The sequence below is a fragment of the Chelmon rostratus genome, chromosome 6, assembly GCF_017976325.1.
Source record: "Chelmon rostratus isolate fCheRos1 chromosome 6, fCheRos1.pri, whole genome shotgun sequence".
Taxonomy (NCBI): Eukaryota; Metazoa; Chordata; class Actinopteri; order Chaetodontiformes; family Chaetodontidae; genus Chelmon; species Chelmon rostratus.
This window is the reverse complement of record NC_055663.1, coordinates 20,345,030-20,356,712: the sequence shown is the minus strand read 5'-3', so window position 1 is coordinate 20,356,712 and position 11,683 is coordinate 20,345,030. Positions and strand designations below refer to the sequence as shown.

General features: G+C 41.9%; 1 protein-coding gene across 2 annotated transcripts; it reads left to right on the top strand.

Moving 5' to 3' along the window:
- Nucleotides 1-1,289: 1,289 nt before the first annotated feature.
- taf3 (TAF3 RNA polymerase II, TATA box binding protein (TBP)-associated facto) lies at nt 1,290-11,465 on the top strand. Of its 2 annotated transcripts, none has more exons than XM_041938819.1 (7): nt 1,290-1,637; nt 2,108-2,350; nt 4,065-5,890; nt 5,979-6,061; nt 7,786-8,056; nt 8,304-8,410; nt 11,198-11,465. In XM_041938819.1, the coding sequence occupies exons 1-7, from the start codon at nt 1,472-1,474 to the stop codon at nt 11,310-11,312; spliced, it is 2,811 nt and encodes a 936-aa protein (XP_041794753.1). In that variant the 5' UTR covers nt 1,290-1,471; the 3' UTR covers nt 11,313-11,465. The 2 variants fall into 2 exon arrangements, with proteins under 2 accessions (XP_041794753.1, XP_041794752.1); XM_041938818.1 differs by having other exon boundaries at nt 4,062-5,890.
- The last annotated feature ends 218 nt before the right edge of the window (nt 11,466-11,683 follow it).

The window sequence follows — 11,683 nt, the reverse complement described above, 5'->3', positions numbered from 1 at the left end:
CATGTATCCATTGCAACCAAGTAAACTAGACTACACACAACATACCCAAGATTTATTGATTTTATCTTGAATTTAGTATTTGTAAGTCTAGATCATATGCATATATGTGAATTTGTTTATAAAAAGGGCATGGAATTATCTGGTGGAGCCCCCTCTCAGTTGAGTCCTGTAAATAAAAGGGCATGCTTGAAAAACAGTAGCTGGAATTACTGGAAATAAGGGAACAGATGGGGTGCAAGGCTTTGAAAGAACTGTAAACCTAAAAAACAATTCTGCTGAGCGTCCAAGTCACAACAATACAATACTAGTATTTTCTTTGCGCCTAATTTTGCTGCTCGTTTTTTATTTGCTCTGTACATGTTCGCTCCTGATCTCGCGAGTATATGTTGTTGAGCCAGAAAGGTCTCGCGAGAATGTGCTACCGAGACAGAAAAAGATCTCGAACTAAGTTAATTTTCTCCTGATTTGCCTGTCTAAAAAATGTCATTTTGTATCAAAAGTTAGGACGATACGTAGCTTGTTTTGGTCAGTGTTCACTTCGGCGACTGCATGGCGAAAGATTTGGTCATTATTTATTCTCATTCACTTTTCGCATTAGAGTGAACATACTCAGGAGCCGCCACAGTTGTTCTAACGGGGACGAATCAGTGGCGAGACTCAACTTAACAGAAAATGACTCTAAACGTCTAATTTCTGGACAGCCTGCTGATATATGCTATGAATGTGCAAAATAACATATAAATCGTCTGTTTGCGTGAACGGCCGAATGATGCGTCCCTTCAATTGCTGCTACCGCGATGAATTGTGGGACGGCATTATTTCCTTTCCTTTCGTAAGGGATGGTTCAGTGTATCCTTAACCAAAAGGAAATGAGGAAGGACACACGAAGCACCTTTCCTCGGCATTTCGAACATTCAAACACCTCTGTTTATGGCCGCCACTTACATACTTCCGGGTCATTTCACTCAGTTGGGAACCTTAGTAAAGTAAAGAAGACTATTGGTTGTCGGTATGTCGTGTAGGTTAAAAACTCTTCCTCTGCGAAATTCTAGGAACTGGTTTGAAGCCAGTCCTTTTCATCCATGACTGCAGTGATCACTTCAGCAGTCCAATAGAGTAACTGCCGCAGTCTGTGTACATTGTAGCTCCATTTGACGTAACTCCTGCTCTGACAGAGAGAGAGTTTCTGCGTATCGTAAGACAGTGATGAACCGCTCGAACGCAGCAGAGCAGTGTAGGCAGACACCGACATGTGCGCATGTGCGGTCTAGATTTCGGGGATGGGTCTATCGATGGAATCAAGATGGCGACTCTGGCGAAAGCGCCAATATATTTACTGAAGTAGATGTCCAAAATTGACCGCGGTAGCGGGTTTTCTCAAGCCCCTCGGGGGTTCAGTGAAACATGAAGACCGGGAGCATGTTTTGGAAGAGGAAGTGACCGGATTTAATACCGTAACAAAGTCAGCGAGATGTGCGAGAGCTATGCCCGCTCGCTGCTGCGTGTTTCGGTGGCGCAGATCTGCCAGGCTCTTGGCTGGGATGCGGTTCAGCTCACTGCGTGCGATCTGCTGTCCGATGTGCTGCATCGATATATCCAGCAGTTAGCCAGGGCCTGCCATCGGTACTCTGAGCTCTGTAAGTGCTTAGTTTTGTGCCCCGATTACTTTTTTAACCCATAAACTTGAAGCAGTCGATCACGTTGTTGTTGACTGGTTCTGTAGCTGGCGCCCCCTAGCAAAGGTTGATGTGTCAGAAAGTACAGTAGCTACATGGCTACACAGCTATGTATTATTATTATTGTGGCTACGATGCTTTCCAGCTGTGGTCACCGTGTCGTAAATAGTAAATGCCACATGCTTTAGCACCTAGATTTAGTTTTATCTGTAAAAAGATTCAATCAGTCTGGTACCTGTTGATTACTTCTTGCTTAAGGTTGAATGTCAACATCAGTCAGGGCACCTCCTTGTATGTGCAGCACAGTCACAAGACTGTAGTCAAACGTTTGTTCCAGGCTATTATCAACCCTAACAGCATAGTTAATAAACAAGAGGCATGCTCAGTGTGCGCTGATGGCATTAATAGCTTGTTTTGATGCTGCATTTCAGATGGAAGAACAGATCCAGTCCTGGATGATGTCAGTCAGGCCTTCAGGCTGCTGGGGGTGAGTCTGAGTGAACTGGAGGACTACGTCCACAACCTGGAGCCTGTGGCCTTCACCCATCAAACACCACTCTTTCCTGTTAGCAAAAACAATGTGCTGCAGTTTCCCCAGCCTGGAGCCCGAGATGCAGAGGAAAGGAAGGATTACATTCCAGATTATATGCCACCCCTCGTCTCCTTACAAGAAGGTCAGTGTGTATAATGGCTGTATGAACGTTTGTGTGTGTGTGTGTGTGTGTTCAGTGTTTCCCACAGATGGAGAGTTTGTTTTTGGCAGGCAGCATGTTTTTAAGTGATCTACAGATGATAGAATGTACATAATAAACATACACATTCACCTGCCAGTATTGGGTACACCTTTCTGAAACTCAATTGTCCTGTATTCATGGTGGTTATAATGATCCCCTTTTGTTGTAGTGTTTTTTCCAGTATTTTATCTACTCTATTCATATCAATGAGAGTGGACTAGATATTGGAAACCCCTCTCTGCGTGATACAACCCAGTAGCACTGCAAACTGTGTCCTCCAAAATTATTATTGAGTCAACATCTCTCTATAACATAAACCACAAAACTGAACATTATAACCTTTGTGAAGGCATGATTGTATTGCACTGGTGCTTTAGTTTTAGCTTTACTTACTAAACTGGCAGCTGAATGTATAAATACACGTGTTTGATGGGTCACCAAAGGAACTTGTAGACTGTACCAGTCATAAATTTGGACACATCTTCTGATTCAATTCTTGCTTTCTAGAGAGCAAAACATGTTTTATATTTCAGGTTGTTCAAAGTAGAAACCTTTTGTTTTGACAGTTTTGCACACTGCATTCTCTCCACCAGCTTCATGAAGTGCTCACCTGGAATGCTTTTCCTACAGTCTTGAAGGAGTTCTCATATGTTTATTCTGAACACTTGTTGCCTGCTTCTCCTTCACTCTGAGGTGAACCTCATCCCAGTTGGGTTCAGGTCGGGTTGTTGTGGAGGCCATTCATCTGATGCAGCACTCCATCACTCTTCTTCTTGGTCAAATAGTCCTTTCATAGCCTGGAGGTGTGTTTTGGGTCATTGTCCTGTTGGAAAACAAATTATGGTCCCATGAAGCCCAGACCACAGACCCTGCTGGTTAAGTGTGCCTTCAATGTTGAATAAATCAACAAAATTGTCACCAGGAGAGCACCATCACAACATCACACCTCCTCCACCATGCTTGTGGGAACTACACATTCAGACACCTTCTCTGTGTCTCGAAAAGACGGTGGTTGGGACCAAAAATCTCAAATTTAGACTTATAAGACAAGTATAGATTTCCACCAGACTCATGTCCATTCCTTGTGTGTATTGACCCAAGCAAATCTCATCTTCTTGTTGATCTCCTTCAATAATGGTTCCTTTGCAGTAACTCAGCCATGAAAGCCTGATTCATGTTGTCTCCTCCAAACAGTTGATGTTCAGGTGTTTCTGCTATCTGAACTCTGAAACATTTATGTGCGAGCTAATCTGAGGTGCTTCTTTGGTGATTTCTGAGGCTGGTAACTCGAATGAACTTTTGACAGGCCAGACCTGTTATTTGAAAAACCATTGTAGGTGACTATCTCATAAAGCTGGTAAAGATAATGCTAATAGTATGCGAAGCTGTCATCAAGACAAACGGTGGCTACTTTGAAGAATCTAAAACAGAAAGCATATTTTGCTTAGTTTAACACTTTTTTGTTTACTACATAATAATAGTTTTGATGTCTTCAGTACTAATATACAATGTGGAAAATTATCGAAATAAAGAAAAAACAGTGAATGAGAAAGTGTGTCCAAACGTTTGAAGCAGGTTTTATGATTATGAGAATCCTTGGAGATTAGTTGAGAACTGTGCTCAACTCATTGTTTTTTCCCCTCCTTTCTAGAAGAAGAGGAGGAAGAGGTCCTTGCTGACATGGGCACCTCAGCTGAAGCTATGCAGGTGGCACTGGAAGAGGATGAAGAGGAAATGGACGAAGATGAGACGGTCAACGATGAGAACCACCCACTGAAGCGGCACCTGGATAGTCCTGATGCAGCTATGGGCATGATGCCCACCTCCAAGAGACCACGCATGTACCCTGGCCTCAGCCCAGAATGGGGCGTTGAGCCGCGGGAGCCCCTTACCTCTCTCAACCCTCAACGTGTTCCCCCAGGCATGCTGCCTTCTCATGATAGCCTTGACCCCCTCTCACCTGAAACACCTTCTGGAGCCCTGCCTTCCTTCAGACCTCTGCCAGTAGTACCAAAACACTCTGATCAAAAGGGCCTCACCACTCCAGGTAGAAAGCCCAAGGTCTCATCCCCTGGCAGACAACGGACTAAGTCTCCAAAAGGGGTCATTCCTGTTCCAGTGGGTGGTAGTCCCATCCATTCTCCAAAACCGTCTAAAGAAAGGAAGAAATCCCCAGGAAGAACGAAGAGTCCTAAAAGCCCCAAGAGCCCAAAAATGGGCACAGCCAAAGCATCCCAACCCCAGAGCAAGACAGATGCTGTGCATAAGCTACCGCTGTCTGCGCTAAGCGAGAGGATGGGAAAAGAGAACATCCACATGCGCCTGAATCTGGAGGAGAGAGAGTTAGCTGAGGGCCCCTTCAAGAAAATAGAGCCTGATAATACCGCTATTGATGACTCCATTGACGCTGTGATTGCCCGAGCGTGTGCTGAGCGGGAGCCTGATCCTTTTGCTTTCTCCTCGGGCTCTGATTCGGACAGCAATGGATTCTCCAGCCCCAGGAGGCTGACCATCATGGAGCCGTCTACACCTAAACTCCTGATTGGGCCGAGCAACTCTATAAAAGACACGTCAACACCACTCCACCTACAGGCGCACACCGGCATGGGAAATTGGACTATGGATGATTCAATCAATGAGGTGATCCGAAAGGTCAACCAGGGGGGTCCATCCGCACCTCCGCCAAACCAAGGAGAATACGTGTCCTCAGGATCAGCCTCACCACCTACTCCTGAACCTCTGCTCAAGGTGTTTGAGGAGAAGAGCAAGATTGTGTCATCAGTTGATGTGAAGAAAAAGCTGAAGAAGGAGCTAAAAACTAAAATGAAGAAGAAGGAGAAAGACAAGCCGAAAGAAAAGGACCGGGAAAAGGACAAGGGCAAACTCAAAGAGAAGAACAAGGATAAGAACAGGGATAAAAACAAGGAGTTTTCCAAGGATGGCAAGATGCCCTGGAAGGAGTTTGGACTGAAGGATGACGAACTCTTTGTTCAGCGAGACTTTGCTCTGCCTGAGGGCTCCATCAAAATAAAATCCAGAGATGGAGATGGCCCTAAGAAAGAGAAGGAGAAACACAAAGACAAAAAGAAGGATAAGGAAAAAAGCAAAAAGGACAAAGACAAGAGGGACAAGGGTAAAGACCGGAGCAAGGAGGACAGGCAGAAACAATCTGCGTTGGCCCCCTTTGCTCTAGGTGAAGTCCCACCACTGTTCAGCCCCTCTGCCTGCCTGCGCATTCCCTCCATGCTTCCTCCTTTGGCCCCGATCCTCCAAGATAAGGACGTAAAGAGCAAGGAGAAGGACAAGAAGAAAGACAAGAAGGAGAAGAAGAAAAAGAAAGATAAGGAGAAGGATAAGGAGCGAGAGAAGGCCAAAGAAAAGGAGAGGGAGAAAGAAGAGAAGAGGAAAGAAAAGGAGAGGGAAAAGGAGAAACGAGAAAAGGAAAAAGAGAAAGAAAAAGAGAGAATTCGATTGGAGAAGGTAACGTATTTTTTTTTTCTGTGTGTCGTTATGTGTCTGTGTTAGAGGGTCACTGAAATTTATGGAATATTTGTCTTCCTGTTTCCAGGTGAAAGTAGACACTCCAGCAGCTTTACCATCTCCAGTCATCCCCAGACTGACGCTCAGGGTGGGAGCAGGCCAGGACAAAATGTAAGCATTGAATGAATGTTTGTAGTGATATTTCTGGTAATTTTTCTTCCACCTCTTTTCATTTTATTTGAGGTTGTCTTGTTCTTGCACTTGAAAAAACTTCAATATGTTTGTTTCTGCAGCAGTATTTTAGGGCAGGGCTGAGTATCATATCTCAATACTTTTTTGGTACAAACTTTAATTTGTATGTAGCATTATATATGTTTTTTGTTACTGTTGTTATTGTGTAGCACTATTGAAAACAAGTACCGTATAAATTTGCATAAAATGTCTATTCAGACTCATAATCTTGTTTACTTATTTTTTGAGGAGATGGTTCCAGCTTTAAAATCAAAATGTTACCAGACTTTTAAATTGGGCAAAGTTCTTGTACTTGACTTTTAAAAAAGTTTGGTTTATTTTGTTAGATGATAAATTAGGCTTTGTAGGAAAATCATGTTTATATTGCTCAGTATATTAGAAAAGAGTATTGACATATCACAACTTGTGTTTGACAAGATAGATTTACTTAAATTCCACTAAAATTGAGGCCTCAATTAAAGGGAGATCTGAGTACATGTAAAAAAACAACAAAACAAAAAAAAAAGATACACTACATTGAAGAACTGTAATATGCACTAGAATATAAAAAATATTTCTACAAAGCAGCTCTTTAAATTTTAATTAATTTAAAATTAATAAAAAATGATAGTAGTCAAAGTAAACAGCTCTTTTAAAACAAGTAAGTGACATACAGAAGTCTGGGCAGTCATTGTTAGGAAACGCCAAGTGGTGTAACTTTCAAAGCTTTACAAGTACTGTGACTCCTCAAACCTTGTCGAAACAGTCAGCAGCCACGGGCCCCTCTAACCAGCTGCCTAGCACTCTGAAAATTAAAATAATTGATGCACACAAAGCAGGAGATGTCTTTAAGAATTTATAAGAAGATAACAAAGCATTTTAATGTAGCAGTTTCCTCAGTTTGTAATGTAATTAAGAAATGGCATTTAACAGGAACAGTGGAGGTAAAATTGAGATCTGGAAGACAAAGAAAACTTTCTGAGAGAACAGCTTGTTGGATTGTTAGAACTTTGCTAGACCTTCAGGAAGATTTAGCAGACTCTGGCCTAGTGGTGCACTGTTCAACTGTGCAGCAACACCCACATAAATATGACCTTCATCCACCTTCCTGCATCCTCACCACAAAATTCAGCGCCAGAAGTTTGTAACGGAACACCTAAACAGGCTTGGTGCATTTTGGAAACAAGTCCTGTGGACTGATGGCTGCAATGAGCAAAGGCGTGTTTGGAGAATTTCATGAAAAGAACACCTCTCCAATTGTCAAGCACAGGGTTGGATCAATCATGCTTTGGGCTTGTGTTGCAGCCATTGGCATGAGGAACATTTCACAGGTAAAGGGAAGAATAGGCTCCATTAAATACCAAGAGAATGCCAAGTAGACATCACGCAGTGTGTAAAAAAAGCTGGAGATGAAAACAGGGTGGCTTGTACAACAGGATTATAATCTTAAAAACATCTGAAAATCCACAGAGGCAGTAATCCTCATAGTCACCTGACCTAAACATCATTGAAAATCTGTAGATGGGCCTCAAAAGAGCAGTGCATGCAAGATGGCGTAGTGGTTAAAATTATTATATTATTGATATTCTTTACATGATATAACTTTCGGTAGACATAAAGTCTCCTGTTTGTGTTAACCTGTGTTTGTCTCTGTCCATCACCAGTGTTATCAGCAAAGTGGTTCCAAATTCAGAGCCCAGGACGCCAACACCCAAGACCCCTGCCACCAAGTCTGGACCTGGGAATCGTCCTCGGACGCCCCCGCCACCCCCAATACTCTCCCCAGTTGTACCAATTCTGCCCCCGCCGCCTTCTCCACTTCCACCAGCTCCTGCACCTTCGTCGTTGCTCTCTCCCGCCCCTATGCTCTCTCCTGCCGCGTCCCTCAGAACTCCAGTCCGCAGCGTGGTCACTGAGACCGTCAGTACCTACGTGGTGAGTGCTTGTACTCTGGACTTTGGCTCATTGATAATTGGTGCAGGTGGTTCATCTTTGAGCAGAGCCAAAGTACATGCAGTGTGTCTAGGTGGGCAGTAAATAATTGACACCTCAGAGAAAATAGATTACATAGTTATTCATGTTATTTTCCACCTTTTCCACTAATATGCATTTTTTATGTAATAGATATTTTGTCTTTGAGTGGTGTGTTGCTGAGGCTTTCTGTTATATGTATTTATCCAAGGTTCGAGATGAATGGGGAAACCAGATCTGGATTTGTCCTGGATGCAACAAACCTGATGATGGCAGTCCCATGATAGGATGTGATGACTGTGATGACTGGTATCATTGGTAAGAGACTTATTTCCGTGTGTTTGCTTTTCAGGCCCTATTTGTACCATGTTTTGTTTATATAAAGGATTTCTTTTTTAACAATTTTTATTTTTTGTTTTTGTTAACAATGCATTGCAATACAATCTCCTCTGGATTATGGAGAATTAAAAAACAAGTAACAAACAACAACAAAATCAAACAAACAAACAGAAAATACAATCATCAAAAAAAAGCCTGTATACAATTATGTAAGATCCAGTCTCTCCTTATATAATAACCATTTCCCTCATCTTTTAACAAACAAGTGTTCTTTCACTTTCAACTTGTATGTGAGATGTTCCATCACTAACATGTCGTCTGTGATTGACATCCATTGTTTGTTACAAGGGGGGTCAGTCTTGAGCCAGTTTTTAGTAATGGCCTTCTTCCCAGCCACCAAAAGAATCTTAATCAGATATTTTTCTCCTATATGCACCGATCCATCCAAATGTCCAAAGTACAGAACAAGACAAGATTTAGGAATCACATATCCCAGCACATTGCAGAGAACAGAGTGAACATTCCCCCAGAAGGGCTGAATATTTGTGCAATTCCAAAAAGAGTGTGTGTGATCTGATGTGATTACACAGTCTCCAGCATGGCTGGTGAGTACTCAACTGTTTGCTTTTGATTCTAGGTGTAACAAAATATCGAATTAAATTTTTCCAATTAAATTCTCTCCATCTCAGTGACTGAGTAGTAGTTTGGTGTGCTTTCCACAGATCGTGCCATGTCCCCTCTGGAATCTCCTCACCCGGCTCTTGTTCCCACTTGGTTTTAACATATAATGTCGACTCCATTTTAGATTCCATTAAGCAGCCATATAGAACAGACACTGCTTTTGGGATAGGATGACTATATGCCTTAACCAGTAATTTAACTATATAAAGGATTTTACTTTTGCATTGTTGACAATTAAGTTTCAGTCGTGACCATCAATTACAGCCTTCTGTGTTTAGGCCAGATGATGAAAATTTGGGTTGTAGTAGCAAACAAATGTCATGGTGTGGTACAAGAAATGCTTTGAAAAATGTAGCAATAATTAAGGAAAGTTTATAATGTTTATAATTAACTTATGTTAATTATTGAATTGCTAATAACTTAGCAAGCCAGTTAATCCTCCATACTAGTCCAACAGCAAAGAGGCCAGCTCTGCGACGCTCTTGCCAAGAAGTTAAGGCCAGACTGATATTTAGTTTTGTCTGACCTAATGCTCGGTCACCCTCTCTTTTTCCTCCTCTTAGCTTCCTCTATCAACGTACTCTTCTGTTCAGCCACAGGATATGAACAGGAAGACCAGAAAACATTTTCTCCATAAAATATGATCCAGTTTCACTGAAATCAGTGATATAGTTGCTGATGTGATAAAGAGTTTCAAACTTTTTTGCCAGAGATTGTATCCAATCAATCGATAAGGCACCATTCTCCCTATTACAAGTCGGTGTACCATCAAAATGATTTTGAAGCTGTTATTTTAAGGTAAAAACAGTTGCATACAGTAATGTTGCTTTAAAATAAATTTGTCATAATGGGACACAAAATTCAAGATTTGTGTACCGTGGTTTTGAGGTCATAGTTCATTAAGTGTAGATGGTACGGTGGAAGCATTCAATGGTGGCTCACTGGCCATAATTCTTCCAAATACTGGAATATTGTCAAAAAGAGAAAATAAATAACACAAATGTCAGTGTTGCTCCATTGTAAGAATATGACCTCTTGATTATTTCTGAGCAACTGCAGGTTGCCCTTGTCTATTCAGAGCAGGCACAACAGATTGACTGGCTAAAATGCACATGTGAAGGCATGTTGGAGCTGGGCTGAAGTACATTTGACGAGATGCTTAAATTCTGTACTCTCTACAACCGCATATTGTCCCATATCCACTGATAAACACTCCCTTAGCATGAGTTAGTGCTTTGGCATGGTTCGAATCTGCAGAGAGGTTCTATCTGAATGCTGTGGGGAGAAGGATTTGCCATTTGGCCTCTTTTTTGTCTCAATCCGTGTTTGAAGTGTTTCCACAGACAACTTCAATTGATGTTATTGTTCAATCAACTAATCTTTTTCCATTTTCGCTGTAACTAACCGGGAAACCGTAATGCTCCCGTGCAGGGTATCCAAATGTCATGGTAGGATCTTCCAGCTCTGGTCAGCCGGTTGTGTTTGCTATTCATCTGGCAGCGACGCTACATTAGCTTGACTAAAACGGATAACAGGGATAAGCCAACTATCATGCTACAACTGGTGCGCTGCCAAAACTTTCTGGGTAAAACTCGCACTGTCTTTTGGTCTCAGAGCATATCAATTCGAGGAAGTTGCAAACTTACCATCATGTACTAAAAGGTTCGGCGCGAATACCTGTGTCATTACACCCCTAATATGCATACCTAATTAGTGTGTCCTACCGACATATAAAGCTTTTTTTTCCAGAATGTACAGAATTGGTTCTGTGATTCGTTTTCCAAGTAATACATGAGGCATCCCCATATTTTCTGGAATATGTGTAGGTGGCTTTTAGTAGCATACGTCAGCTTTTCCATGGCCAGGCAACTTGACAGGCTTTGATTAACAGCTTGTTCCATTTAAGGCCGAGTATTAAGTTTATTTGATTAGTAATTATTTTGGGCATAGCAAACTGCTGAAAGCCTCACACTGCACTGAACAGCCTGTAACGGTCTGGGATTATTACGTGTGAAATGTCAAAAATAGCTGCATCATCAGCTTCTCCTCACTAACCTGAACTCTCTTCTTCTCTTGTGTGCACAGGCCTTGTGTTGGGATCCTTACAGCCCCTCCCGAGGACCAGCAGTGGTTCTGTGTTAAATGTTCCAGCAAGAAGAAGGACAAAAAACACAAGAAAAGGAAACACAAACTGCATTGAGGCTATGCAAAAAGCACATATTTTGGACTTTTTTGGACTTAAAGCCATCACTGAACACTCGTGGCACTGCTGTAAAATTAAAAAAAAAAAAAGAAGTTTAAAATTGTGGCTGATACTAACATCTGATGATTTTTTAATGATGTCAGCCATGATGCTTTGTGAGTTGGTAAGAAAAAAAGGCTTTAACCAGCACATATCCAGCCTTAGTTCTCATGTGGGCTCTGTGGTTTTCTCTTTTCACCTATAAATTGTTTGCTTGTTGTTTTGGATGTCCAGTCCTTGGAGATCATGACAGTTATGTTTGTATAAGGAGGCCATGACAATATGTCTGAGATGAGAGCTCAACAAAGCAGAACCAGAGAACAACTAAC